This window comes from Mustelus asterias, chromosome 25, assembly GCF_964213995.1.
Source record: "Mustelus asterias chromosome 25, sMusAst1.hap1.1, whole genome shotgun sequence".
Taxonomy (NCBI): Eukaryota; Metazoa; Chordata; class Chondrichthyes; order Carcharhiniformes; family Triakidae; genus Mustelus; species Mustelus asterias.
The window spans coordinates 446339-472670 of NC_135825.1; the positions used below are offsets into that span (position 1 = coordinate 446339).

Below are 26332 nucleotides of genomic sequence, written 5' to 3' on the forward strand. Positions count from 1 at the left end.
AGAGTCCATTATCAAGGGGTTCATAACTCAGCATTTGGAAGGCAGTGGTATAAACAGACAAAGTCAGCATGGATTTACAAAAGGGAAATCATGCTTGATGAATCTATTGGAATTTTTTGAGGATGTAACTAGTAGAGTTGACCGAGGAGAACCAGTGGATGTGGTTTATTTAGACTTTCAGAAGGCTTTCGACAAGGTCTCACATAACAGACTACTATACAATGTTAAAGCACATGGGATTGCAGAAAATATCTTGAGATGGATAGAAAGCTGCTTAGCAGATAGGAAGTGAAGAGTTGGTATAAATAGGTCTTTTTCTGATTGGCAGTCAGTGATTAATGGGGTTCCACAGGGATCTGTGCTAGGATCCCAACTGTTCACATTATATATTAATGATTTGGAAGAGGGAACCAAATGTATTATTTCGAAATTTGCAGACGATACAATGTTGGGTGGGAGGGTGAGCTGTGAGGAGATGCAGAGATGATTCAGTGTGATTTGGACAGGCTGAGTGAGTGGGCATCTGCATGGTAGATGCAGTATAACGTGGATAAATGTGAGGTTATCCACTTTGGTAGCAATAACAAGAAGGCAGATTGTTATTTGAATGGGTGTAAATTGAGAGAGGCGGATACTCAGTGAGACCTTGGAGTCCTCGTGCATCAGTCGCTGAAAGTGAGCGCGCAGGTACAGCAGGCAGTAAAAAAGGCGAGAGGATTGAGTATGGGATAGGGATGTTTTGCTGCAATTGTACAGGGTGTTGGTGAGGCCACACCTGGAGTATTGTGTGCAGTTTTGGTGTCCTTATCTGAGGAAGGATGTCCTTGCTATAGAGGGAGTACAGCGAAGGTTTACCAGGCTGATTCCTGGGATGGCATGTCTGTCATATGAGGAGAGTCTAAGTCGATTAGGATTATATTCACTGGAGTTTAGAAGAGTGAGAGGGAATCTCATAGAACCTTATAAAATTCTAACAGGGTTAGACAGGGTAGATTCAGAAAGAATGTTCCTATTGGTGGGGGAGTCCAGAATTAGGGGGCATAGTTTGAGGATAAGGGGTAAACCTTTTAGAACTGAGGTGAGGAGAAATTTCTTCACCCAGAGGGTGGTGAATGTGTGGAATTCACTACCACAGAATGTAGTTGAGGCCAAAACATTGCCTGATTTCAAGAAGAAGAAACCGGGACTTGATGGTTTGAGTTGTAAGGAGAGGCTGGGTAGACTGGGACTTATTTCTCTGGAGCGTAGGAGGCTGAGGGGTGATCTTATAGAGGTTTATAAAATAATGAGGGGCACAGATCAGCTGGATAGGCAATATCTTTTCCCAAAGGTAGGGGAGTCTAAAACTAGAGGGCATAGGTTTAAAATCAGGGGGGAGAGATACAGATGGGTCCAGAGGGGCAATTGTTTCACACAGAGGATGGTGAGTGTCTGGAACAAGCTGCCAGAGGTAGTAGTAGAGGTGGGTACAATTTTGTCTTTCAAAAAGCATTTAGACAGTTACATAGGTACGATGGGTATAGAGGGATATGGGCCAAACACGGGCAATTGGGAGTAGCTTAATGCCTAAAAAAAGAGGCGGCATAGACAAGTTGGGCCGAAGGGCCTATTTCCATGTTATAAACCTCTATGACTCTATGAGTCTATGACCCCAAATTAGATATAGCTCTTGGGGTTAAAGGGATATGGGAGGAAGGGTGGATCATGATATTGAATTCGATGATCAGCCATGATCAAAATGGTCTCCTCCTGCTTCTAGTTTCTATATTCCAGAATTTATAGAATCTTGGAAGATGACCGCCAATGCATCCACGGGTTCTTGGGCCACTTCATTCAGTATCCTGGGATGGAGATTATCAGATCCTGGGGAATTATCCCCCGTACACTACATTCTGCACTCTCTCCTTTCCTTCTCTATGAACAGTCTACTTTGTCTGTATAGCGCGCAAGAAACAATACTTTTCACTGTATGTTAATACATGTGACAATAATAAATCAAATCAAATTATCAGCCTTCAATCCCAGCAATTCCTCCAACACCATTTCCCGGCTAATACTGATTTCCTTCAGTTCCTCCCTCTCACTAAATCCTGCATTCACCAACATTTCTGATATGTTTGCAATCATGCTTATCACAAAGTCCCACATAAGAACATAAGAACTAGGAGCAGGAGTCGGCCATCTGGCCCCTCGAGCCTGCTCCGCCATTCAATAAGATCATGGCTGATCTTTTTGTGGACTCAGCTCCACTTACCCGCCCGCTCACCATAACCCTTAATTCCTTTACTGTTCAAAAATGTATCTATCCTTGCCTTAAAAACATTCAATGAGGTAGCCTCAACTGCTTCACTGGGCAGGGAATTCCACAGATTCACAACCCTTTGTGCGGAGACGTTCCTCCTCAACTCAGTGCTAAATCTGCTCCCCCTTATTTTGAGGCCATGCCCCTAGTTCTAGTTTCACCCACCAGTGGAAACAACTTCCCTGTTTCGATTTTATCTATTCCCTTCATAATTTTATATGTTTCTATAAGATCCCCCCCCCCCCCCGATGTTTCTGAATTCCAATGAGTATAAACCCAGTCTACTCAGTCTTTACTCATAAGCCAACATTCTCAACTCCGGAATCAACCCAGTGAATCCCCCCTGTACCCCCTCCAGTGCCAGTATATCCTTTCTCAAGTAAGGAGACCAAAACTGTACACAGTACTCCAGGTGTGGCCTCACCAGCACCTTATACAGCTGCAACATAACCTCGCTGTTTTTAAACTCCATCTCTCTCGTAATGAAGGACAAAATTCCATTTGCCTTCTTAATTACCTGCTGCATCTGTAAACCAACTTTTTGTGATTCATGCACAAGGATACCCAGGTCCCTCTGCACAGCAGCATGCTGCAATTTTTTACCATTTAAATAATGGTCCATTTTGCTATTATTCCTTCTAAAATGGATGACCTCACATTTACCAACATTGTACTCCAACTGCCAGACCCTCGCCCATTCACTTAGACTATCTATATCCCTTTGCAGACTTTCAGCACACTTTGCTCTTCCACTCATTTTAGTGTCATCTGCGAATTTTGACACACTACACTTGGTCCCCAACTCCAAATTGCAGCCCCAACACTGATCCCTGAGGCACATCACTAGTTACTGATCACCAATCAGAAAAACACCCATTTACCCCCACTTTTTGCTTTCTGTTAGTTAACCAATCCTCTATCCATGCTAATACATTACCCATAACACCGTGAACCTTTATCTTATGTAGCAATCTTTGGTGCGGCACCTTGTCAAATGCCTTCTGGAAATCCAGATACACCACATCCACAGGTTCCCCATTGTCCACTGCACATGTAATGTTCTCAAAGAATTCCACCAAATTGGTCAAACATGACCTGCCCTTCATGAACCCATGCTGCGTCTTCCCAATGGGACAATTTATATCCAGATGTCTCGCTATTTCTTCCTTGATGATAGATTCAAGCATTTTCCCTACTACAGAAGTTAAGCTAACCGGCCTATAGTTACCTGCCTTTTGTCGACCTCCTTTTTTAAACAGTGGCGTCACATTTACTGTTTTTGAATCTGTGGGAACCACCCCAGAGTCCAGCGAATTTTAGCGTGGAAAATTAAAGTGCATGGGATTGAGAGTGGTATATTGTGATGGATAATAGAAACATAGAAAATAGGAGCAGGAAGCAGCCATTTGGCCCATCATGCCTGCTTCACCGTTCATGATCATCCATCTCAATAGTCTGATCCCACCTCCCCTTCACCCCAAGTGCTAGATCTAACTGCTTCTTGAAAACATACAGGTTGGGGGGAGGGGATCGAGACGAAGTGACTGGGAACGAGGAAGTTAGCTCGCAAACAGAGAAGGGTTATAGACGGTGCAAGAGGGAGGATGGACGGGGGATAGAGAAGGGGAGAGCTCAGACCAAAGGATTGAGATGTGTTTACTTTAATGCCAAGAGTATAGTGAATAAAGGGGATGAACTCAGAACGTGGATCGATGCCTGGAAGTGTGATGTGGTGGCCATTACGGAGACTTGGATGTCTCAGGGACAGGACTGGATACTCCAGGTGCCGGGATTCAGATGTTTCAGGAAGGACAGGGAGGGAGGCAAGAGAGGGGGTGGAGTGGCACTGCTGATCAGGGATAGTGTCACAGCTGTAGAGAAGGTGTATGCAGTGGAGGGATTGTCTACAGAGTCTCTGTGGGTGGAAGTTCGGAGTGGGAAGGGGTCGATCACTTTGCTGGGAGTTTTCTATAGGCCACCCAATAGTAACAGGGAGGTGGAGGAGCGGATAGGGAAACAGATCCTGGAGAGATGCAGTAATAGCAGAGTTGTTGTGATGGGAGACTTTAATTTCCCAAACATAGATTGGAATATCCCTAGGGTAAGGGGATTGGATGGGGAGGAATTTGTTAGGTGTGTTCAGGAGGGTTTCCTGACACAGCATGTGGACAAGCCTACAAGAGGAGAGGCTGTACTTGATCTGATACTGACCAATGAACCTGGACAGGTGTCAGATCTCTCAGTGGGAGAGCATCTTGGGGATAGCGATCATAACTCTAACTCCTTTATGCTTGCATTGGAAAAAGAGAGGATCAGGCAAGCTAGGAAAGTGTTTATATGGAGTAAGGGGAAATATGAAGACATAAGGCAGCAAATTAGAGCAGTAAATTGGAAGGAGGTATTCTCGGGGAAATGTACTGAAGAGAGGTGGCAGTTTTTCAAGGAATGTCTGTCTAGAGTTCTACAGGACAACGTTCCGAGCAGACAGGGAGGAGTTGGTCGGTTAAAGGAACCATGGTGCACGAAAGCTGTGCGGGACCTAGTCGACAAGAAAAGGAAAGCGTACAAAAGGTTCAGAGAGCTTGGCAAAGATAGGGATCTAGATGAGTATACGGCTTGTAGGAAGGGACTAAAGAAGGAAATTAGGAGAGCCAGAAGGGGTCACGAGAAGGCCTTGGCAGGTAGGATTAAGGAAAACCCTAAGGCGTTCCATAAATATGTGAAGAGTAAAAGGATGAGACGTGAAGGAATAGGGCCTATAAAAGGTGAAGGCGGGAAAATCTGTACAGAACCAGTAGAAATGGCAAAGGTGCTTAATGAGTATTTTGCCTCAGTTTTCACAGAGAAGAAGGACCTGGGTGGATGTACTGTGGGCTTGCGGTGGACTGAAAAGATTGAGTATGTGGACTTTAACACAGTGGTTGTGCTGGAATCTTTGAATGGCATCAAGATAGATAAGTCGCCGGGTCTAGATGGGATGTACCCCAGGTTACTGTGGGAGGCGAGGGAAGAGATTGCAGAGCCTCTGGCGATGATCTTTGCGTCGTCGATGGAGACGGGAGAGGTGCCAGAGGATTGCGGATGTGGTTCCTATTTTCAAGAAGGGGAATAGGGATAGCCCAGGAAATTACCGACCGGTGAGTCTAACCTCAGTGGTTGGTAAGCTGATGGAGAAGATCCTGAGGGACAGGATTTATGAGCATTTAGAGAGGTTTAGTATACCCAAGAATACTCAGCATGGCTTTGTCAAAGGCAGATCGTGCCTTACAAGCCTGGTGGAGTTCTTTGAAAATGTGACTAAACACATTGACGAAGGGAAAGCGGTAGATGTGGTTTATATGGATTTTAGCAAGGCGTTCGATAAGGTCCCACATGCAAGGCTTCTAGAAAAAGTGAGAGGGCATGGGATCCAAGGGGCTGCTGCCCTGTGGATCCAGAACTGGCTTGCCCAAAGGAGGCAGAGAGTGGGTATAGATGGGTCTTTTTCTAAATGGAGGTTGGTCACCAGTGGTGTGCCCCAGGGAATGTTCTGGGACCCTTGCTGTTTGTCATGTTCATAAATGACCTGGATGAGGAGGTGGAGAGATGGGTTGGTAAGTTTGCCGACGACACGAAGGTTGGTGGGGTTGTGGATAGTCTGGAGGGCTGTCAGAAGTTACAGAGGGACATAGATAGGATGCAAGACTGGGCGGAGAAGTGGCAGATGGACTTCAACCCAGATAAATGCATAGTGGTCCATTTTGGCAGGTCAAATGGGATGAAGGAGTACAATATAAAGGGAAAGACTCTTCAGAAGGACCTTGGGGTCCGGGTCCATAGGACTCTAAAATCGGAGGAGGTGGTTAAGAAGACGTATGGTGTGCTGGCCTTTATCAATCGAGGGATTGAGTTTAGGAGTCCGGGGATAATGTTGCAGCTATATAAGACCCTCGTCAGACCCCACTTGGAGTACTGTGCTCAGTTCTGGTCGCCTCATTACAGGAAGGATGTGGAAAAGATTGAAAGAGTGCAGAGGAGATTTACAAGGATGTTGCCTGGATTGAGTGGCATGCCTTCTGAGGATAGGCTGAGGGAGCTCGGTCTTTTCTCCTTGGAGAGACGTAGGATGAGAGGAGACCTAATAGAGGTATATAAGATGTTGAGAGGCATAGATCGGGTGGACTCTCAGAGGCTTTATCCCAGGGTGGAAATGGCTGCTATGAGAGGACACAGGTTTAAGGTGCTGGGGGGTAGGTACGGGGTAGATGTTAGGGGGAGGTTTTTCACTCAGAGGGTGGTGGGCGAGTGGAATCGGCTGCCGTCAGTGGTGGTGGAGGCAAACTCAATAGGGTCTTTTAAGAGACTCCTGGATGAGTACATGGGACTTAATAGGATGGAGGGTTATAGGTAGGCCTAAAAGGTAGGGATATGTTCGGCACAACTTGTGGGGCGGAAGGGCCTGTTTTGTGCTGTAGTTTTTCTATGTTTCTATGTTCTATGTTTCAGCCTCAACTGTTGTCTGTGGTAGCGATTCCCACAGGCTGACCACTCTCTGGGTGCACACATTTCTCCTCATCTCTGAGAAATGATGGGGCAGGTTCAAAGGGCTGAATGGCCTAACCCTGCTTCTGATCTCTATCTTTCTAAGTAACCAGGGGTAGGCAATAAATGCTGGTCTAAACAGGGATGCCCATTTCCTATAAATGAATAAAGAAAAATAGATTCTTGCAGCACAAATGGAGGCCATTCTGCCTTTCACACCTGTGCTAGCTCGTTGAAACAACTAACCAATTGCTCCCAAACTCCTGCTCTTTCCACATAGCCTTGCTCATTCATCATCTAATTCCCTTTGGAAATTTCCTATTGAATCTGGTCCCACCATCCTTTCAGACAGCATGTTCCAGATCACAGCGCGTTCCAGATCACAGCACGCTCCAGATCACAGCACACTCCAGGTCACAGCACGTTCCAGGTCACAGCGCGCTCCAGGTCACAGCGCGCTCCAGGTCACAGCGCGCTCCAGGTCACAGCGCGCTCCAGGTCACAGCGGGCTCCAGGTCACAGCGCGCTCCAGGTCACAGCGCGCTCCAGGTCACAGCGCGCTCCAGGTCACAGCGCGCTCCAGGTCACAGCGCGCTCCAGGTCACAGCGCGCTCCAGGTCACAGCGCGCTCCAGGTCACAGCGCGCTCCAGGTCACAGCGCGCTCCAGATCACAGCAAGTTCCAGATCACAGCAAGTTCCAGAGCACAACACATTCCAGGTCGCAGCGCACTCCAGATCGCAGCGCGTTCCAGATCACATCGCATTCTAGATCACAGCGCATTCTAGATCACAGCGCATTCTAGATCACAGCAGACTCCAGGTTACAGCAGGCTCCAGGTCACAGCGCGTTCCAGGTCACAGCGCGATCCAGGTCACAGCGCGATCCAGGTCACAGCGCGATCCAGGTCACAGCGCGATCCAGGTCACAGCGCGATCCAGGTCACAGCGCGATCCAGGTCACAGCGCGATCCAGGTCACAGCGCGCTCCAGGTCACAGCGCGCTCCAGATCACAGCAAGTTCCAGATCACAGCAAGTTCCAGAGCACAACACATTCCAGGTCGCAGCGCACTCCAGATCGCAGCGCGTTCCAGATCACAGCGCATTCTAGATCACAGCGCATTCTAGATCACAGCGCATTCTAGATCACAGCAGACTCCAGGTTACAGCAGGCTCCAGGTCACAGCGCGTTCCAGGTCACAGCGCGATCCAGGTCACAGCGCGATCCAGGTCACAGCGCGATCCAGGTCACAGCGCGATCCAGGTCACAGCGCGATCCAGGTCACAGCGCGTTCCAGGTCACAGCGCGTTCCAGGTCACAGCGCGTTCCAGGTCACAGCGCGTTCCAGGTCACAGCGCGTTCCAGGTCACAGCGCGTTCCAGGTCACAGCGCGTTCCAGGTCACAGCGCGTTCCAGGTCACAGCGCGTTCCAGGTCACAGCGCGTTCCAGGTCACCGCGCGTTCCAGGTCACCGCGCGTTCCAGATCACCGCGCATTCCAGATCACAGCACGTTCCAGATCACAGCACGTTCCAGATCACAGCACGTTCCAGATCACAGCACGTTCCAGGTCACGGTGTGTTCCAGATCACTGCACGTTCTAGATCACTGCACGTTCTAGATCACTGCACGTTCCAGATCGCTGCATGTTCCAGATCACAGCACATTCCAGAGCACAACACGTTCCAGATCACAACATGTTCCAGGTCACAGCACCTTCCAGATTACATGAAGTTCCTGATCACAGGCATGTTGTTTTTGCTAATCATTTAAAATCTGCCTTTGTCTACTTACCCACCCCTTGGTCAGTGGTAACATTTTCTCCATTTATTTATTAAAAGCCTTCACACTGCTATCAAATCTCCCAATGTTCTGTGCACTAAAGAGAATATTCCCAACTCTTTCAAACTTTCTATAATAACTGAACATCCTCATCCCTGGAACAATTTCTGGAAGGGCTGTGGATGTCGTTTATATGGACGGCAGTAAGATGTTTGACAAGGTACCACATGACAGTCTGATACAAAAACTAAAATTACATGGGATTTGGGGTGCGCTGGCTGGATGGATACAGAACTGGCTTGGTTATAGAAGACAGAGAGTAGCGGTGGAAGGGTGTTCTTCAGAATGGAGATCTGTAGCTGGTGGTGTTCCACAGGGATCAGTGCTGGGATCTCTGCTGTTTGTAGTTTCTATGAATGATCTGGAGGAAAATGTGGGTGGTCTGGTTAGTAAGTTTGCGAATGACACGAAGATTGGCGGAGTTTCTGATAGTGCCGGGGATTGTCAGATGATACAACAGGATATTGATAGATTGGAGACTTGGGCACAGAAATGGCAGATGGAATTTAATCTGGACAAATGTGAGGTGATACATTTTGGAGGATCAGATTTAGGTGTGAATTGTACTGTAAATGGCAGAACCCTGAGGAACATTAACATACAGAGGGATCTGGGTGTGCAGGTTTACAATTCCCTAAAAATGGCAACACAGGTGGCCAAGGTGATTAAGAAGGCATATGGCATGCTTGCCTTCATCAGCCGGGGCACTGAGTACAAGAGTTGGGAAATCATGTTGCAGCTATATAAAACTTTGGTTAGGCTGCATTTGAAGTATCGCGTGCAGTTCTGGTCACCACATTATCAGAAGGACGTGGGAGCTTTGGAGAGAGTGTAAAGAAGGTTCACCAGGATGTTGCCTGGTCTCAAGTTCACTATGAGGAAAGGTTGAATAAACTGGGATTGTTTTCACTGGAAAGACGGAGGCTGAGGGGAGACCTGATCTACAAAATTATGAGAGGCACAGACAGGGTGGAGAGTCAGAGGCTTTTTCCCAGGGTGGAAGTGTCAATTACACGGGGGGGCACAGGTTCAAGATGAGAGGGGGAAAGTTTAAGGGAGATGTGCTGGGGAGGTTTTTCACACAGGGAGTGGTGGGTGCCTGGAACCCGCTGCCAGAGGAGGTGGTGAAAACAGGCACATTAGCAACATTTAAGAGGCATCTGGGTGGCTACATGAATAGGGAGGGAGCAGAGGGATACGGACCGAGTAAGGGCAGAAAGTTTTTTTTAACTTTAATTAGGGCATCATGATCAGCATGGGCTTGGAGGGCCGAAGGGCCTGTTCATGTGCTGTACTTTTCTTTGCTCTTTGTTCTTTTACATTTCCCTTTTCTCGCTCCTTCTCTTCCTTTTTATTTCTCTTCCTGTCCCTCATTCATCCGATTTCCTCCTCTCTCCTCAGACACTTGCTGGCTTTGAGACAACATCACCCTGAGCAGCAGAGAGTCTTTAAGGAGTAACATGAGACTGTGCAGAAAGCAGCACAGCCCCTCCACACGTGACTCAGAGTGATAACAACACTCACTGGAATGACACAAAGACAGGACAGCAAAGCTGCTCACATACAAGCTCTGAAATGGAACTGGATTCATGTCCTACCTGAGCTCATCCTCCCTTTGATCACTTCAGCAGCAATGGTTCTGCTCTCACTCGGGGTGCTGTCCGGTGGAGAGTTCAGCGTTGACTTGCAATGTCCCAATGACTTATCATGCACTCCACTGGGAATGTGTTTCCTGCGTTTCTTGGGGAGTTTTTGTTTGGCCATTGCCAAAGAATAATACATTCCAAAGTTATTGACAATGACTGGCACGGGCATTGCAATGGTAAGCACACCAGCCAGGGCACACAGCGCCCCCACCAGCATACCTGACCATGTCTGGGGGTACATGTCACCATAACCAAGGGTAGTCATGGTGACGACTGCCCACCAGAAGCCAATGGGGATATTTTTAAAGTGAGTGGGGCTCTCAGTGTTGGGGCTTTCTCCCAGCCTCTCTGCATAGTAGATCATTGTGGCAAAAATGAGGATTCCCAGAGCGAGGAAGATGATAAGTAAGAGGAACTCATTGGTGCTGGCTCTTAAGGTGTGTCCCAACACCCTCAATCCCACAAAGTGCCGGGTCAGCTTGAAGATCCGTAGAATCCGGACAAACCTGACGACACGAAGGAAGCCCAGAACATCCCTTGCTGCCTTGGAGGTTAACCCATGAAGTGCCAGTTCTAGATAGAAGGGCAGAATGGCCACAAAGTCAATGAGGTTCAGCATATTCTTAACAAACAATAGTTTATTGGGGCAGAAGGAAATACGGAGCAAGAACTCCAGAGTGAACCAAACGACACATACTCCTTCCACATACATGAGGGCAGGTTCTGTCACTACTTCATGCACATTGACCAGTTGAGTGCTGTTCCCATCTCCTGTAGATTCCGTTAAGTTAATGACCTTGTTGAAAGCTTCGTGTGTCTCAAGGCAAAAGGCGGTGATTGACAAGAGGATGAAAAAGAGGGACACAAAAGCAATAAACTGCAAGAGAAAAATAATGCAGGTCAGACAAAGATCAGAATCAGAGCGAGTCACAGACGGATGAAAGGGAATGGACTGTGATGGGGGAGGAATGTACACAATTTGAGGAAACAGTGGCACTAATAGCTTGTAATCTTTCCTTAAATACTTGTCTCCTGATTGCCGAATGTCAACGATATCAACAATAAATTGAATTTATATAGCACCTTTAATAGCCCATTAAAAGCACTCGATAAACCAATCTATACCTTTAAGATTTACTTGTTAGTGAATGTCTCCTGTTTGAATCACTCAGGATGTAACTCAGTATAACAGACAATTCTTAATCATCTCCACCTGGTTGGACTGCTTCTCTCACTCAACAATTTCTCCTTTAACTTGTCCCACTTCCTCCAGCTATGGGCAGCTGCATGGGTCCCACTTATCCCTGTCTTTTTGTGGGGTCTGTGGAACATTCCCTGTCCCAGTCCTACTCAGGCCCCCTCCCACAACTCTTTCTCCATTGCATCGATGGCTCTTGTGTGGGCCTGGAAAAATTTAATGATTCCGCTTCCCAATCCCTCTCCTCTCTCACCTTCACATGATCTCCATCTCCAACACTTCCCTTCCCTTCCTTCACCTGTCTCCATTTCTGGTGATTGACTGACCACCAATATTCATTAAAACCCACCGGCTCCCACAGCCACCTCGACTACAGCTCCTCACACACTGCTCCCTGTAAGGACTCCATCCCATTTTCCCAGTTTCAGCGCCTCCATCACATCACGATTCTATCTCCAAAACGGAGCTTCTGACATGTCTGTCTTTTCCCTCTGTCGAGGTTATCCCCAGACTCTGGCTGACCGGACATTCAACTGAGTTTGACTCATTTCCTGCACCTCTGCCTCACCCTCTCCCCTCCCTCCCAGAATCATGACAGGGTCCCTCTTATCCACATTTTTCACTCCACCAGCCATTCAAAGGATCCTCCCCCATTTCCACCAGCTCCATACACCCCTCATCCCCTTGTCAGTATCCTGTAAGGACCACTCTGTCCATCACACCAAACCCTCCATCTTATTCCCTCGGCACCTTCCCTTGAAATCGTGGAAGGTGCAACACCCGCCCCTCTACCTCCTCCCTGCTCATCTCCATTGAAATAATATTCAGCTCCTTTATTCTTCCTACCAAAGTGCATAATTTCACATTTTCCTACATTATTTTCCATCTGCTAAGTTTTTGCCCACACTTAACCTGTCTATATCCCTCTATAGACTCTTTGTGTCATCCTGACTACCTGCCTTCTCACCTATTTTTGTGTCATCTGCAAACTTGGCAACAGAACAATCACTTCCCCCATCCAAGTCATTAATTTATATTGTCAATAATTGTGGCCCCAGCACTGATCCCTGTGGCACTCCACTCGTTACAGGTTGCCTCCCTGAAAATGCCCCTCTTCTCCTAACTCAGTCTGTCAGTTAGCCAATCCTCCATCCATGCTATTATACTACCCCCAACACCATGGGCTCTTATCGCAAGTACTTTTTGTGCGGTACTTTATAGAAACATAGAAACTCGAAGGAGGAGGCCATTCGGCCCTTCAAGCCTGTTCTGCCATTCATTTTGATCATAGCTCATCATCGAATTCAATATCCTGATCCCCCCCTTCCCCCCCATATCCCTTGATCCCTTTAGCCCCAGAGCTATATCTAATTTGTTCTTGAAATCAGACAACGTTTTGGCCTCAACTACATTCTGTGATAGTGAATTCCACACATTCACCACCCTCTGGGTGAAGAAATTTCTCATCACCTCAGTCCTAAAAGGTTTACCTCTTATCCTCAAACTATGACCCCCCCTCCCCCGCCCCCCCAGTTCTGGACTCCCCCACCATTGGGAACATTCTTTCTGAATCTACCCTGTCTAACCCTGTTAGAATATTTAAGTTACTATGAGATCCCTTCTCACTCTTCTAAACGCCAGTGAACGTAATCCTAACCGACTTAGTCTCTCCTCATGTGACAGACATGCCATCCCTGGAATCAGCCTGGTAAACCTTCGCTGTACTCCCTCTATAGCAAGGACATCCTTCCTCAGATAAGGACACCAAAACCGCACACAATACTCCAGGCGTGGTCTCACCAACACTCTATACAATTGCAGCAAAAATCAAGTGTTTTTATCAAGTGCATTTTATAAAATGCTTTTAGAAAGCCCAAGTATATTATATACACTGGTCCCCTTTATCTATCCTGCCCGTTACCACCTCAAAGAATTCTAATAAATTTTTCAGACATGATTTCCCCTTCATGAAGCCATGTTGACTCTGCCTGTTTATAATATATATTTCTAAATGCTCTGCTATTATATCCTTTAAAATGGACTCTTACATATTTCCAATGACAGGTATTAATCTAACTGGTCTATAGTTACCTGTTTTTGGCTCCCTCCCTTTTTGAATAAGGGAGTTGCATTGAGCCAATGCAAATCTCACCTTCCTGCAGCCCGATGGGTATCCAGAGAGCCATGATGTGGAGATGCCAGCATTGGACTGGGGTAAACACAGTAAGAAGTCTCACAACACTAGGTTAAAGTCCAACAGGTTTATTTGGTAGCAAAGGCCACTAGCTTTCGGAGCGCTGCTCCTTCGTCAGGTAAGTGACTTACCTGACGAAGGAGCAGCGCTCCGAAAGTAAGTGGCTTTTGCTACCAAATAAACCTGTTGGACTTTAACCTGGTGTTGTGAGACTTCTTACTGTATCCAGAGAGACCCCAGCAAAGCCGGTGGTTAAAAAAAGCTAACTCTGTATCAGAACAGGATGCACCATGAAAAACAGGCCCAGGAGCTGATTGGACAGTGTTTGTTGCTATACATTGAACAGATAGTGAGTCAACTCTCCATATGGAGTCTGCACATTCTCCCTGTGTCTGCGTGGGTTTCCTGGGGGTGCTCTGGTTTCCTCCCACACTCCAAACATGTGTAGGTTAGGTGGATGAGCCATGGTAAATGTGTGAGGTTAAAGGGACAGGGAGGGGACAGTGGGGGGAGCCTCCGTAAGATGCTTTTTTGAGAATCAGTGCACACTCAATGGGTCGAATGGCCTCACTCTGCACTGTGGGGTTTCAATAGTTCGATGGTGACCAAGAAGACAATGATTGATTAGTGCTTGTCTGTGAGCACATGACTGGAAACGTGATTTGTGTAAGAAGGAGGCACAGAAACATCGTAAGTGACAACCTGCAGGAATAACTATCGCAGCAAGGCCTCAAGTCCAGGACTTGGAGAAAGCAGAACAAAACCCATTGACAGGAGGTCTGATCACCTCACCCTGACACGGATTGTATCTAAGTCCAAGTCATGAGTTTGGATATTTTTTGTGAAGCTTTTGATAACTTTTGAATACTTGTGTGTATAACAAAGAAGGTTATACCCACTATGTACAATGAAGGAAAACAGAGGTTGAATACTTTGTGTGTAATGAAGGTCTGATATCTCACGCGCTAAAGTTTATGTTGTAGAGTTTGATACTTTGTGGTAACTCGGTAAAGTCTAAAGGAGGTTAGTTTTACAATAACTTGACAGTTTGGGTTTTGTTCACAGCTTCAGTTTGAGGAGCAGTGTTCTGATTGGGCACTTCACAGCCTTCTGGCCTTAACATTGAGTTCAACAACTCCAGACCATCAGACCCCTGCTCCATCCTGATCCCATTTTAAAATCCAATCTTTTCCCCAACCTCCCCTCCTCAGACCATCTGCCACTTGTTCTTAAGTATTGCTTTCCCAGAGTGCTGTGAAACCCTTGTTCTATGTTTAATGCATCCTGATTCCTAACCTTAATGCCTCCATTAGCCCTGACCTTAGTCTTTAACACTATCATTGTCTTGTGCCGACAACATCTTTGTCAAATCTCTCCTGAGCTCCCAGCTATCCCTGACTATCTATCTTGCTCCTCCTACTCCACTGACCCCCCCCACCCCACACTCCCCCACTCCCCCACCCCCCTCCACCCAGCCCCCCAACCTGACACACCCTCACAACCCCCACTCTCACACCCCCCCACTCTCACACTCCCCCACCCCACACTTCCCCCCCCACCCAGCCCCCCAACCCAACACACCCTTCCAGCCTTCAATCCTACACACCCTCACACCCCTCCACTCCACCCACCCCCCAACCCTACACACCCCGCACCCACCCCCCAAACCCTACACACTCACACCCTCCCATCCACCCCCCCAATCCTACGCACCCTCACCCCCCCACCCCACCCCCCCAGCCCTACACACCCTCACACCCCCAGCCCTACACACCCTCACACCACCAAACCCCCCCCCCCCAGCCCTACACACCCTCACACTCCCCCACCCACCCCCCAACCCTACAGACCCTCACACACACCCCCACCCAGCCCCCCAAACCCTACACACCTTTACACCTTCCGACCCACCCCCCCAACCCTACACACCCTCACACAACCCCCCCCCCCTTTGCTCTGAAGAGTCAGACAGCCTCAAAATATTAACTCTGTTTCTCTCTCCACAGAAACCACCTGACCTGTTGTGGTTTTTACAGCATTTTCTGTTTCATTTCAGACTCCCAGCTTCTGCAGTATTTTGTTTTATTGCCTTGATCCTCATTCATCAGCTCTCAATCTACTGATATCGCTCGCATATTCCTATTCTTTGAAGCCTTCTTAAGAGATATTTTATCAAATACCTTTGAGAGGACATAAAACATCAGCCGAGATATTTGGAGCTGAAAGTTTTTAAATTCCTCTGGGCAGAAGGATAATGAAATCAGACAGGATAGAAATGGAGACAGTCCAGAAATCCAGTGAGTGGAACTGAAATATTAATGCAGGGCATTCTCAAAGAGACATTCACTCAAAAACAGCAGAGACTAATTCAGTAAAGAGCCAAAAAAGCAAAACACACAACAAATATTCTCACACAAACGTACAAATTCGGAGCAGAAGGCCACTTGGCCCCTCCAGCCTGCTCCCCCATTCAATAAAGTCATGGCTGATCTAATTGTAATCTCAACCCCACACTCTGCCGACCCCCCGATAACCTTTCACCCCTTTGTTTATCAAAAATCTATCTAGTTCTGTCTCAAAAATCATAGGATTATAGGATCATAGAATTCCGACAGTGCAGAAGGAGGCCATTCAGCCTATCAAGTCTGCACTGACAACAATCCCACCCTATCCCCATAACCCCATGTATTGTACCCTGCCAAAATATTCATGCTTGTGATGTTTTGCCACCAGAACATGAACGTTGAGGGCAGTTTACCTCTGATCCCCGAAGGTGAATGGATTTGTCACTCAATGCTCCCAAAATCATGGTCTTCAGCTGTTTAGATTTGCAATGCCAATTGGCGCTCAGTGCTGAGGTATCTATCCAATTGAAGCTAAAGTGACAAATTGGGAATAATTGTACTTCGGGCCATGGTTGAGTGTTGGGAGAAAGAAGACAAATTATCTGATTGTGAAAGTGAGACCCCTCCACACAAGTGCTGCGCTTGAGTGAGAGCAAGACCTGGCTTATCTGTGGTACCCTCACAGTTCAATAGCCTCAACAGTCCCAGTTTAGATTTGCAATGTTTAAGGACCAACTCAATGAGTCTCTGGAACTGATTCTGAACCTCAGTCAGTTAGGTCACTGCTAAAAACTGGATTTTTCTTGTAGCAGAACTGACTGCAATATTTAACATCCTGCTCTGACCACTTGAATACAAACTGAATCTGCTCAATAGTTTCTCTTCCCTTAATGAAATTACAGAAGATTTCTTACATTACGCTAAACTCTTCTTATCAGATTCTGGACCCCAATTCCCACAGCAACAGCTCAAATTATTGCTACCTTTGCCCAAAGTCTTGATGATTGATTTTGGAATAACAGATGGTGATGAGTTTAAATCTACATCAAAATCTGACAACTATCCCCAGACGACATCTCAAAGGCACGATTCCAATAAGATTCCATCAAACAACAACCTGCATTTATGTGATACCTGTAACAATAAACAACAGAGGTACTTCACAGGAGTTGACACTATGACCTTAATGAGATATCAGGTCAGGGTGATCTGGTCAGAGGGGTTAATCTGGTTGGGGTGGGCATGTTGGGGATGGGGTAATCTGATTGAGTCAAGTTGGCATGATCTGGTCGAGGGCAGTAATCTGATTGGGTCAGGTCAGGGTGATCTGGTCGGGGGGTAATCTGATTGGGTCAGGTCAGGGTGATCTGGTCGGGGGGATAATCTGATTGGGTCAGGTCAGGGTGATCTGGTCGGGGGGGGGGGGTAATCTGATTGGGTCAGGTTGGGGTGATCTGGTCAAGGGGGGTAATCTGATTGGGTCAGGTTGGGGTGATCTGGTCAAGGGGGGTAATCTGATTGGGTCCAGTTGGGGTGGGCATGTTGGGGATGGGGTAATCTGATTGGGTCAAGCTGGCATGATTTGATCCAGGGCAGTAATCTGATTGGGTCAGATCAGGATGATCTGGTCGGGAGGTAATCTGATTGGGTCAGGTTGGGGAGTTGGGTTGGGTTTGGTGAGCAGTTCAGTTGCGAGGGAACAGTTGGGTCGGCTGGGAGTCGGTTGGATCAAGGGGTAGGTTGGGTTGGGGATGGTAGTCAGGTTGGATCCTTTTGGAAAAACATTTGTTTCCTTTAAGTTGACATGAGGAAAGAATGAGGAACCACCTCACAGAATTGTTAAAATAAATTATTGCAGATGCTGCAATCTGAAACAAAAAAAGAAAATGCTGGAAAATCTCTGCAGGTCTGACAGCCTCTGTGGAGAGAGAATAGAGCCAACGTTTTGAGTCTGGATGACTTTTCGTCAGAGCCAAGGACAACTGGAAATAGGGTGAGATTTATACCATTGTGTGTGTTTGTGTGGGAGGGCGGGGTGGATAGAAGGCCAGCAATTGGTGGGGCTGGGGGAGGTAAGTGGTGGATTGACAAAGATGTTGCAGACAAAAAGACAAAGGGATGTGAATGGTGATGATAAAGGCTGGGAAGGGTGCTAATAGCGGCCATTAAGTGATTAGAATGTGTAAATGACACAATAAAGGTAAGCAGTGTCAAAGGACAGCCTGAGACATGTGACAGATTGTCTTGAGTGGGGTGAGGGGTGAGAGATGGTGGTAAGAGAAAAAAAGATGGAAAGTGGGATAAGAAAAAGAGAGAGGAAATGGAAAAACAAATCAATTGAAGAAATGAAAATAAATTTAAAGAAAGGTTTTTCCTGATCATATTGTTCATTGAAATTAAAACTGAAAGGTTTAATTTAAATTTAATTTAAACAAGAAATGGAAGTGGAAAGCATAGGACCACAATGCATGGAAAATGAGCAGAGGACAAGCTTTTAGCCAGGTCACCTGGAGAAATGAAGAGAGATGGCGAGGCAGTGAGGTTCAAGGAGGGAGTTTCAGAGCCTCGGGTCCAGGAAGCTGAAGCTATGGCGACAAATGTTGGAACTATTAAAATCAGGGATATTTGGGAGGACAGAACTGAAGGAGCCCAGAGACGTCAGATGGTTGTCGGGTTGCCGGATATTACTGAGACGGAGGATCGAGGACATGGAGGGATTTGAAAATAAATACTGGAATTTTAAAATCAAGACATTCAGATCGGTACTTGAAACACCATCGCATACAAGGCAATGGGCCAAGTGCTGGAAGATGGGATTAGAATAGATAGGTAAAGTTAAAGCACATGGGATTGCACTTAATGTCTTGAGATGGATAGAAAGCTGGTTAGCAGAGAGGAAGCAAAGAGTTGGCATAGATGGGTCTTTTTCTGATTGGCAGTCAGTGACTAGTGGGGTTCCGCAGGGGTTTGTGCTAGGATCCCAACTGTTCACGTTATATTTTAATGATTTGGAAGAGGGAACTGAATGTAGTATCTCCTAATTTGCAGATGATACAAAGTTGGGTGGGAGGGTGAGCTGTGAGGAGGATGCAGAGATGCTTCAGCGTGATTTGGACAGGCTGAGTTTGTGGGCATCTGCATGGCAGATGCAGTATAATGTGGATAAATGTGAGGTTATCCACTTTGGTAGCAATAATAGGAAGGCAGATTATTACTTGAATGGGTGTAAATTGAGAGAGGTGGATACTCAGCGAGACCTTGGTGTCCTCGTGCATCAGTCGCTGAAAGTAAGCGTGCAGGTACAGCAGGCAGTAAAGAAGGCAAATGGTATGTTGGCCTTCATAGCAAGAGGATTTGAGTATAGGGATAGGGAATTTTGCTGCTATTGTATAGGGCGTTGGTGAGACCACACCTGGAGTATTGTGTGCAGTTTTGGAATCATTATTTGAGGAAGGATGTCCTTGCTATAGAGGGAGTGCAGCAAAGGTTTACCAGGCTGATTCCTGGAATGGCAGGTCTGTCATGGCAGGTGAGACTAAGTCAGCTAGGATTATATTCACTGGAGTTTAGAAGAGTGAGAGGGGATCTCATAGAAACTTATAAAATTCGAACCGGGTTAGACAGGGTAGGTTTTGAAAAGATGTTCCCAAAGGTGGGAGAGTCCAGAACTAGGGGGCATAGTTTGAGGATGAGGGGTAAACCTTTTAGAACTGAGGGTGAGGAGAAATTTCTTCACTCAGAGGGTGGTGAGTGTATGGAATTCACCACCACAGAAAGTAGTTGAGGCCAAAATGTCTGATTTCAAGAAGGAATTAGATATAGCTCTTGGGGCTAAAGGGATCAAGGGATATGGGAGGAAGGGGGGAATCAGGATATTGAATTTGATATCAGCCATGATCAAAATGAATGGCAGAGCAGGCTCGAAGGGCTGAATGGCCTACTCTTGCTTTTAGTTTCTATAATTGCTTGATGGCTGTCACAGACATGATGGGCCAAAGGGCCTCTTTCTGTCTGTAAAACTCTATGATCTATGAGTCTACACTGTTTGACCCGGGGTTGATGTAGGTCAGTGAGCACAAGGGTTATGGGGGAATGAACTTGGTGCAAGTCAGGACAGGTGGGAGTCTGTGATGACCTCAAGCTTATGGGCAGTAGAATGTGGGAAGCTGGTTTGGGGAGTATTGGAATTGGCAAGTCTGGGGGGATACCAAAGGAATGAGGTAAAGCCGTCATCGTCCCAGATGACCACAGACTGCTCTTCCCTTTGAGGGAGAGAGCTGACCGGTAGTGAGGATCACCACACAAAAACAAAGAACAAAGAACAGTACAGCACAGGAAACAGGCCCTTCAGCCCTCCAAGCCTGTGCCGCTCATTGGTCCAACTAGACTATTCGTTTGTATCCCTCCATTCCCAGACTGCTCATGTGACTATCCAGGTAAGTCTTAAACGATGCCAGCGTGTCTGCCTCCATCACCCTACTTGGCAGCGCATTCCAGGCCCCCACCACTCTCTGTGTAAAAAACGTCCCTCTGATATCTGAGTTATACCTCGCCCCTCTCACCTTGAGCCCGTGACCCCTCGTGATCGTCACCTCCGACCTGGGAAAAAGCTTCCCACTGTTCACCCTATCTATACCCTTCATAATCTTGTACACCTCTATTAGGTCTCCCCTCATTCTCCGTCTTTCCAGGGAGAACAAGCCCAGTTTACCCAATCTCTCCTCATAGCTAAGACCCTCCATACCAGGCAACATCCTGGTAAACCTTCTCTGCACTCTCTCTAATGCCTCCACGTCCTTCTGGTAGTGCGGCGACCAGAACTGGGCGCAGTATTCCAAATGTGGCCTAACCAGCATTCTATACAGCTGCAACATCAGACTCCAGCTTTTATGCTCTATACCCCATCCTATAAAGGCAAGCATACCATATGCCTTCTTCACCACCTTCTCCACCTGTGCTGCCACCTTCAAGGATTTGTGGACTTGCACACCTAGGTCCCTCTGTGTTTCTATACTCTTGATGGCTCTGCCATTTATTGTATAACTTCCCCCTACATTAGTTCTTCCAAAATGCATCACTTCGCATTTATCTGGATTAAATTCCATCTGCCATTTCTCCGCCCAATTTTCCAGCCTATCTATATCCTGCTGTATTGTCCGACAATGTTCATCGCTATCTGCACGTCCAGCCATCTTCGTGTCATCCGCAAACTTGCTCATAACACTAGTTACACCTTCTTCCAAATCATTTATATATATCACAAATAGCAGAGGTCCCAGTACAGGGCCCTGCGGAACACCACTGGTCACAGACCTCCAGCCGGAAAAAGACCCTTCGACTGCTACCCTCTGTCTCCTGTGGCCAAGCCAATTTTCTACCCATCTAGCCACCTCTCCTTGTATCCCATGAGCCTTAACCTTTTTAACCAATCTGCCATGAGGGACTTTGTCAAATGCCTTACTGAAATCCATATAGACGACATCCACGGCCCTCCCTTCGTCAACCTCAGGGGAGGGCAAGGCTGAGTAGGCGGGGCCTTCATGAATAACCTCAAACGGTACAGGAATTGAACTGACACTGTTGGCATCACTCTGCATCATTAACCAGCTATCCAGCCAACTGAGCTAACCGACAAAGGAATAAATAACGGTTTCAGCAGGAGGTAAACTGAAGGGAGGAGTCGGGCAATGTTATGGAAATTGAAATAAGTGGTCCTTGTTAAATTTCTGATTCAGAATTCAAATTTTGCCATGAGAATTGAGTGACATCAAATCTCTCGACAACCTGGCAGCCGTTTCATAGCTTGAAATTTCATTTATAAGATGTGGCCATCACTGGCAAGGCAGCATTAATTGCCCATCCCTGTTTGCCCTTGAATGGAGCGGCTTGCTAGGCCAGGGAGTCACATGTCGGCCAGACTGGGTAAAGATGGCAGATTTCCTTCCCTAAAGGGCGTTTGTGAACCAGATGAGTTTTTACAACAATCTACAATGGTTTCATAATCATTAGGCATTCAATTCCAGATTTTTATTGAATTCCAGCAGCCGCCACAGTGGGATTCGAATACAGTTCCTAGAGCATCACCCTGGATCTCTGGATTATTAGTCCAATTTAAAAAAAACACTGCACCATGTGCAGTTTTGGTCTCCTTATCTGGGCTGGTGGGACTGGTGTACGAAGAGTGATTGAGTTGGTTCGGATTGCATTCGCTGGAGTTCAGAAGAATGAGTGGGAATCTCATAGAAACCTTTAAAATTCTAACAGGACTAGACAGGGTAGATGCAGGGAGGATGTTCCCAATGGTGGGGGGAGTCCAGAACCAGGGGTCACAGTCTGAGGATACAGGGTAGACCATTTAGGACAGAGATGAGGAGAAATTTGTTCATCCAGAGAGTTGGAAACCTGCGGAATTCACTACCACAGAAAGTAGTTGAGACTAAAATATTGTATGTTTTCAAGAAGAAATTAGATATAGCACTTGGGGCTAAACGCAATCAAAGCATATGGAGGGAAGGCAGAATCAGGTTACTGAGTTGGATGATCAGCCATGATCTTAATGAATGGCGGAGCAGGCTCGAAGGGCTGAATGGCCTCCTCCTCTCCTGTTTTCCATGTCCAGTTATTGCATGATTCTATGATTATCTCTAACCAACTGTAGAATGATTGGTAACTGCAGTGTCCAAGAGCAAACATAAAACTTTCACACAAAGGTACATTGGTTCCATGTTTTCTGACATTACTGCACTCCAAATGTACTGTGAAGGATGAGAAATTGTTAACAGTCACTGGGCTCTGTGGCCTAGAGGCAGGTGTTTCATTGTGTGGTCAGTGTTTAGACAGGGTTTGGAGATTGTCTACTCTCCCAAAATTACACTGCCCTGTTCCTCAACTGTTTATTGGTGTTTACTCCTTTAGACTTCTACACGAAGCTGGAGATTCTCCTTCTTCTAGATTTCTCTTACATCTCAGTTGTGCGATTTGGCATCATTGTAACATCCACAATCAAATATGCTTCTGTTGTTAACCCTTTATACTACATCTCCCCCAACTCTTTACAGCCATCACATTACATCCTCTTGTATCTCCCCTGAGAGTCTCAGAGTTCACAGCGTTAATCTCGGAGGTGTTTTGACCAACCTCTGTAATCTCGTTCTGATCTCCTTTTGAGGTTGAGTATATTCTGTACTCTCCCTTCTGTCGGTGTGAGTGATCTTGTCCTGGTGGCTGTAGAGTCGGAAATAAATCTTTCTGCTTCACCAGGATCTGAGTGGTAAGCTCAGGATTCTATTGGCTTTCTCTCCAAGGATATTCCGATGTTGTGGTTTGTTCTTATGGAGAGACTCCTGGTCTGTCTCAATCCTGTATGATCTTGTTGGTGGTGGTTTTTCAGTGATGCTGCCTTCCCTCTGCTGGTCTCAGACCCGTACTCTCACCCTGAGCTTCAGCACTGGTAATTCACAGGACTGGTAACTGAGGGCTAGGACTTTGTGCTCTGATTGGCACAGGGCTGCAGACAGACAATGTTTTTGTGTGCACCATTGAGCCTGTATCAGGCCAATTAGACCATAAGGTATAGGAGCAGAATGAAGGCCATTTGGCCCATGTCTGCTCCGCCACTCGATCATGGCTGAAAAGTTTCTCAACCCCATTCTCCAGCCTTTTCCCTGTAACCTTTGGTCCGCTTACCAATCAAGAACCTATCTATCTCTGTCTTAAATACATTCAATGACCCGTCTCCTCTGTGGCAATGAATTCCACAGATTCACCACCCTCTGGCTGAAGAAATTCCTCCTCATCTCCGTACTAAAGGGTCGTCCCTTTACTCCGAGGCTGTGCCCTTGGACCCTAGTCTCTCTTACTAATGAAAACATCTTCCCCACATCCACTCTATCCGGGCCTTTCATTATTCTAAAAGTTTCAATGAGATCCCTCCTCATCCTTCTAAACTCCAACAAGTACAGACCCAAAGTCCTCAGACGCTCCTCATGTGACAAGCTCTTCATTCCAGGGATCATTCTTGTGAACCTCCTCTGGACCTCTCCAAGGCCAGCACATCCTTTCTTAGATACGGGGCCCAAAATTGCTCACAATACTCCATATGGGGTCTGACCAGAGCCTTGTACAGCCTCAGAAGTACATCCCTGCGCTTGTATTCTAGTCATCTCAAAATAAATGCTAATATTGCATTTGGCTTCCTAACTGCCAATTGAACCTGCACATTAACCTTAAGAGAATCTTGAACTAGGAATCTCAAGCCAATTTCTGAATTCTCTCCCTATTTAGAAAATAGTCTACACATCTAATCTACTTACTAAAGCGCATAACCTCACACTTTCCCACGTTGTGTTCCATCTGCCACTTCTTTGCCCACTCTCCTAATCTGTCCAAATCCTTCTGCAGTCTCCCCACCTCCTCAATACTACCTGCCCCAATTGTGGGTGCTTCCATTTGTAATAAGAACCATCAGTCTTTATAAAAAACTATTTCTATCAATAATGAATATCAATAATATGTTTCATTGGCACACTCCCTGAAAAGCTGCTGGTTATTTACTTATGAAATTTTCAGGTCAGTAATGCAATTAAGCCATTGTAAAGCATTTATTTAATACAGGTATATGTTCAGAATTGAACATTTGTTGAAGTGATGAATAGAATGTTGGTTCTTTTGTCCCTAGTGTGTGTGTAGACAGGTGTCACTGATAAGACAATGGACTGGTTCCTTGTTTAGTCAAATATATAGTTTATACTCTTACAACACGCACCAGGAAATCAAACAATTCTCCATTACATCAGCTTGTGTTTCCTGAATAAGTCAAAGGTCATCTAGAGGTTGCCAATTTTTTATTATTCATTTGTGGGACATGGGCGCCGCTGGCTGGCCAGCATTTATTGCCCATCCCTAGTAGCCCCTTGAGAAGGCGGTGGTGAGCTGCCTTCTTGAATCGCTGCAGTCCACGTGCTATGGGTTGACCCACAATGCCGTTCGGGAGGGAATTCCATGATTTTGACCCAGCAACTGTGAAGGAACGGCCGATATATTTCCAATTCAGGATGGTGAGTGACTTGGAAGGGAGCTTGCAGGTGGTGGTGTCCCATGTATCTGCTGCCTTTGTCCTCCTAGATGGAAGTGGTGATGAGTTTGGAAGGTGCTGTCTAAGGATCTTTGGTGAATTGAAGATGTTGCAGACTTTGTCACGTTTCACTGTGTGAAAATTGGCTCCAGAACTTCCCAAAGAGGTTTACAGCCAATGAACGGCTTGTCAAGTTTTGTCACTGTTGTAATATAGGAAAACTGGCAGCCAATTTGTGCACAGCAAGCTCCCACAAGCCACAATGTGATACGGCCAGATAACTGGTTTTACTGATTGTGATTTGAGGATTAACACTGGCCAGGATACAGAGGCGAGCCCCACAGCATCCTGCCCCCCTGCATCCCCCAATGCCTCCACCCCCTCTCCTTCAGACAAGAATGGCAAGTTGAAGAATGGGTTTGAAGGATGGGGTAGGCACAGAGCGAGGAGATGGTGGTGAGAGAGCGGCAAAGAGGACGTGGGATTGATGGTGATGGGAGGAGGGGGGATGAGATTTGTGCAGGAATGGAGAAGCTGTCAGACTGATTCCTAGAAATGAAATCATAGAAACCCTACAGTACAGAAAGAGGCCATTCGGCCCATCGAGTCTGCACCGACCACAATCCCACCCAGGCCCTACCCCCATATCCCTACATTTTCTACCTATTAATCCCTCTAACCTATGCATCTCAGGACACTAAGGGGCAATTTTAGCATGGCCAATCAACCTAACCCGCACATCTTTGGACTGTGGGAGGAAACCGGAGCACCCGGAGGAAACCCACGCAGACACATTCATCCTGTTGAATGAACGCACTGAGCTTCTCTCAGGCCCTGTGCTGATTCAGGTGGAGGTGGGAAGTTATCATTCCAGCACGTCAGGTGGAGAAAACTCCACAGTTATCAGAATGAAATCAGTGAAAAAAAGAAGCAAATTGTCATCCAGCTGAAAGCTCACTTGCTTCGAGTCGGGGTGGAATTGTCTCTGGAAAAGGACTGTTTATCGTTCTTTAAAAGCAAATTACTGCGGATGCTGGAATCTGAAATTCTGGAAATACTCAGCTCTCAGACAGCGATGCACTCCCTGAGGAAGGACTGCACTCAGTCACCCTCACAAGCACGTTTCCAACACTGACAGTCCCACCACACATCCTTTCACATTCATTTTCTACTGAGGGGTTTCACAGAATTTAGTGTTACAGCCGGGATTCA

General features: G+C 46.6%; 1 protein-coding gene across 2 annotated transcripts in view; it reads right to left on the reverse strand.

The window, feature by feature from the left end:
- Positions 1-26332, reverse strand: part of kcnc4 (potassium voltage-gated channel, Shaw-related subfamily, member 4) — a 74851-nt gene that overhangs the window by 9976 nt on the left and 38543 nt on the right. For both annotated transcript variants that reach the window (XM_078197882.1, XM_078197881.1), the window contains exon 2: positions 10263-11187. In XM_078197882.1, the coding sequence (XP_078054008.1) occupies positions 10263-11187 (925 nt within the window). The remainder of the gene's footprint in view (positions 1-10262; positions 11188-26332) is intronic.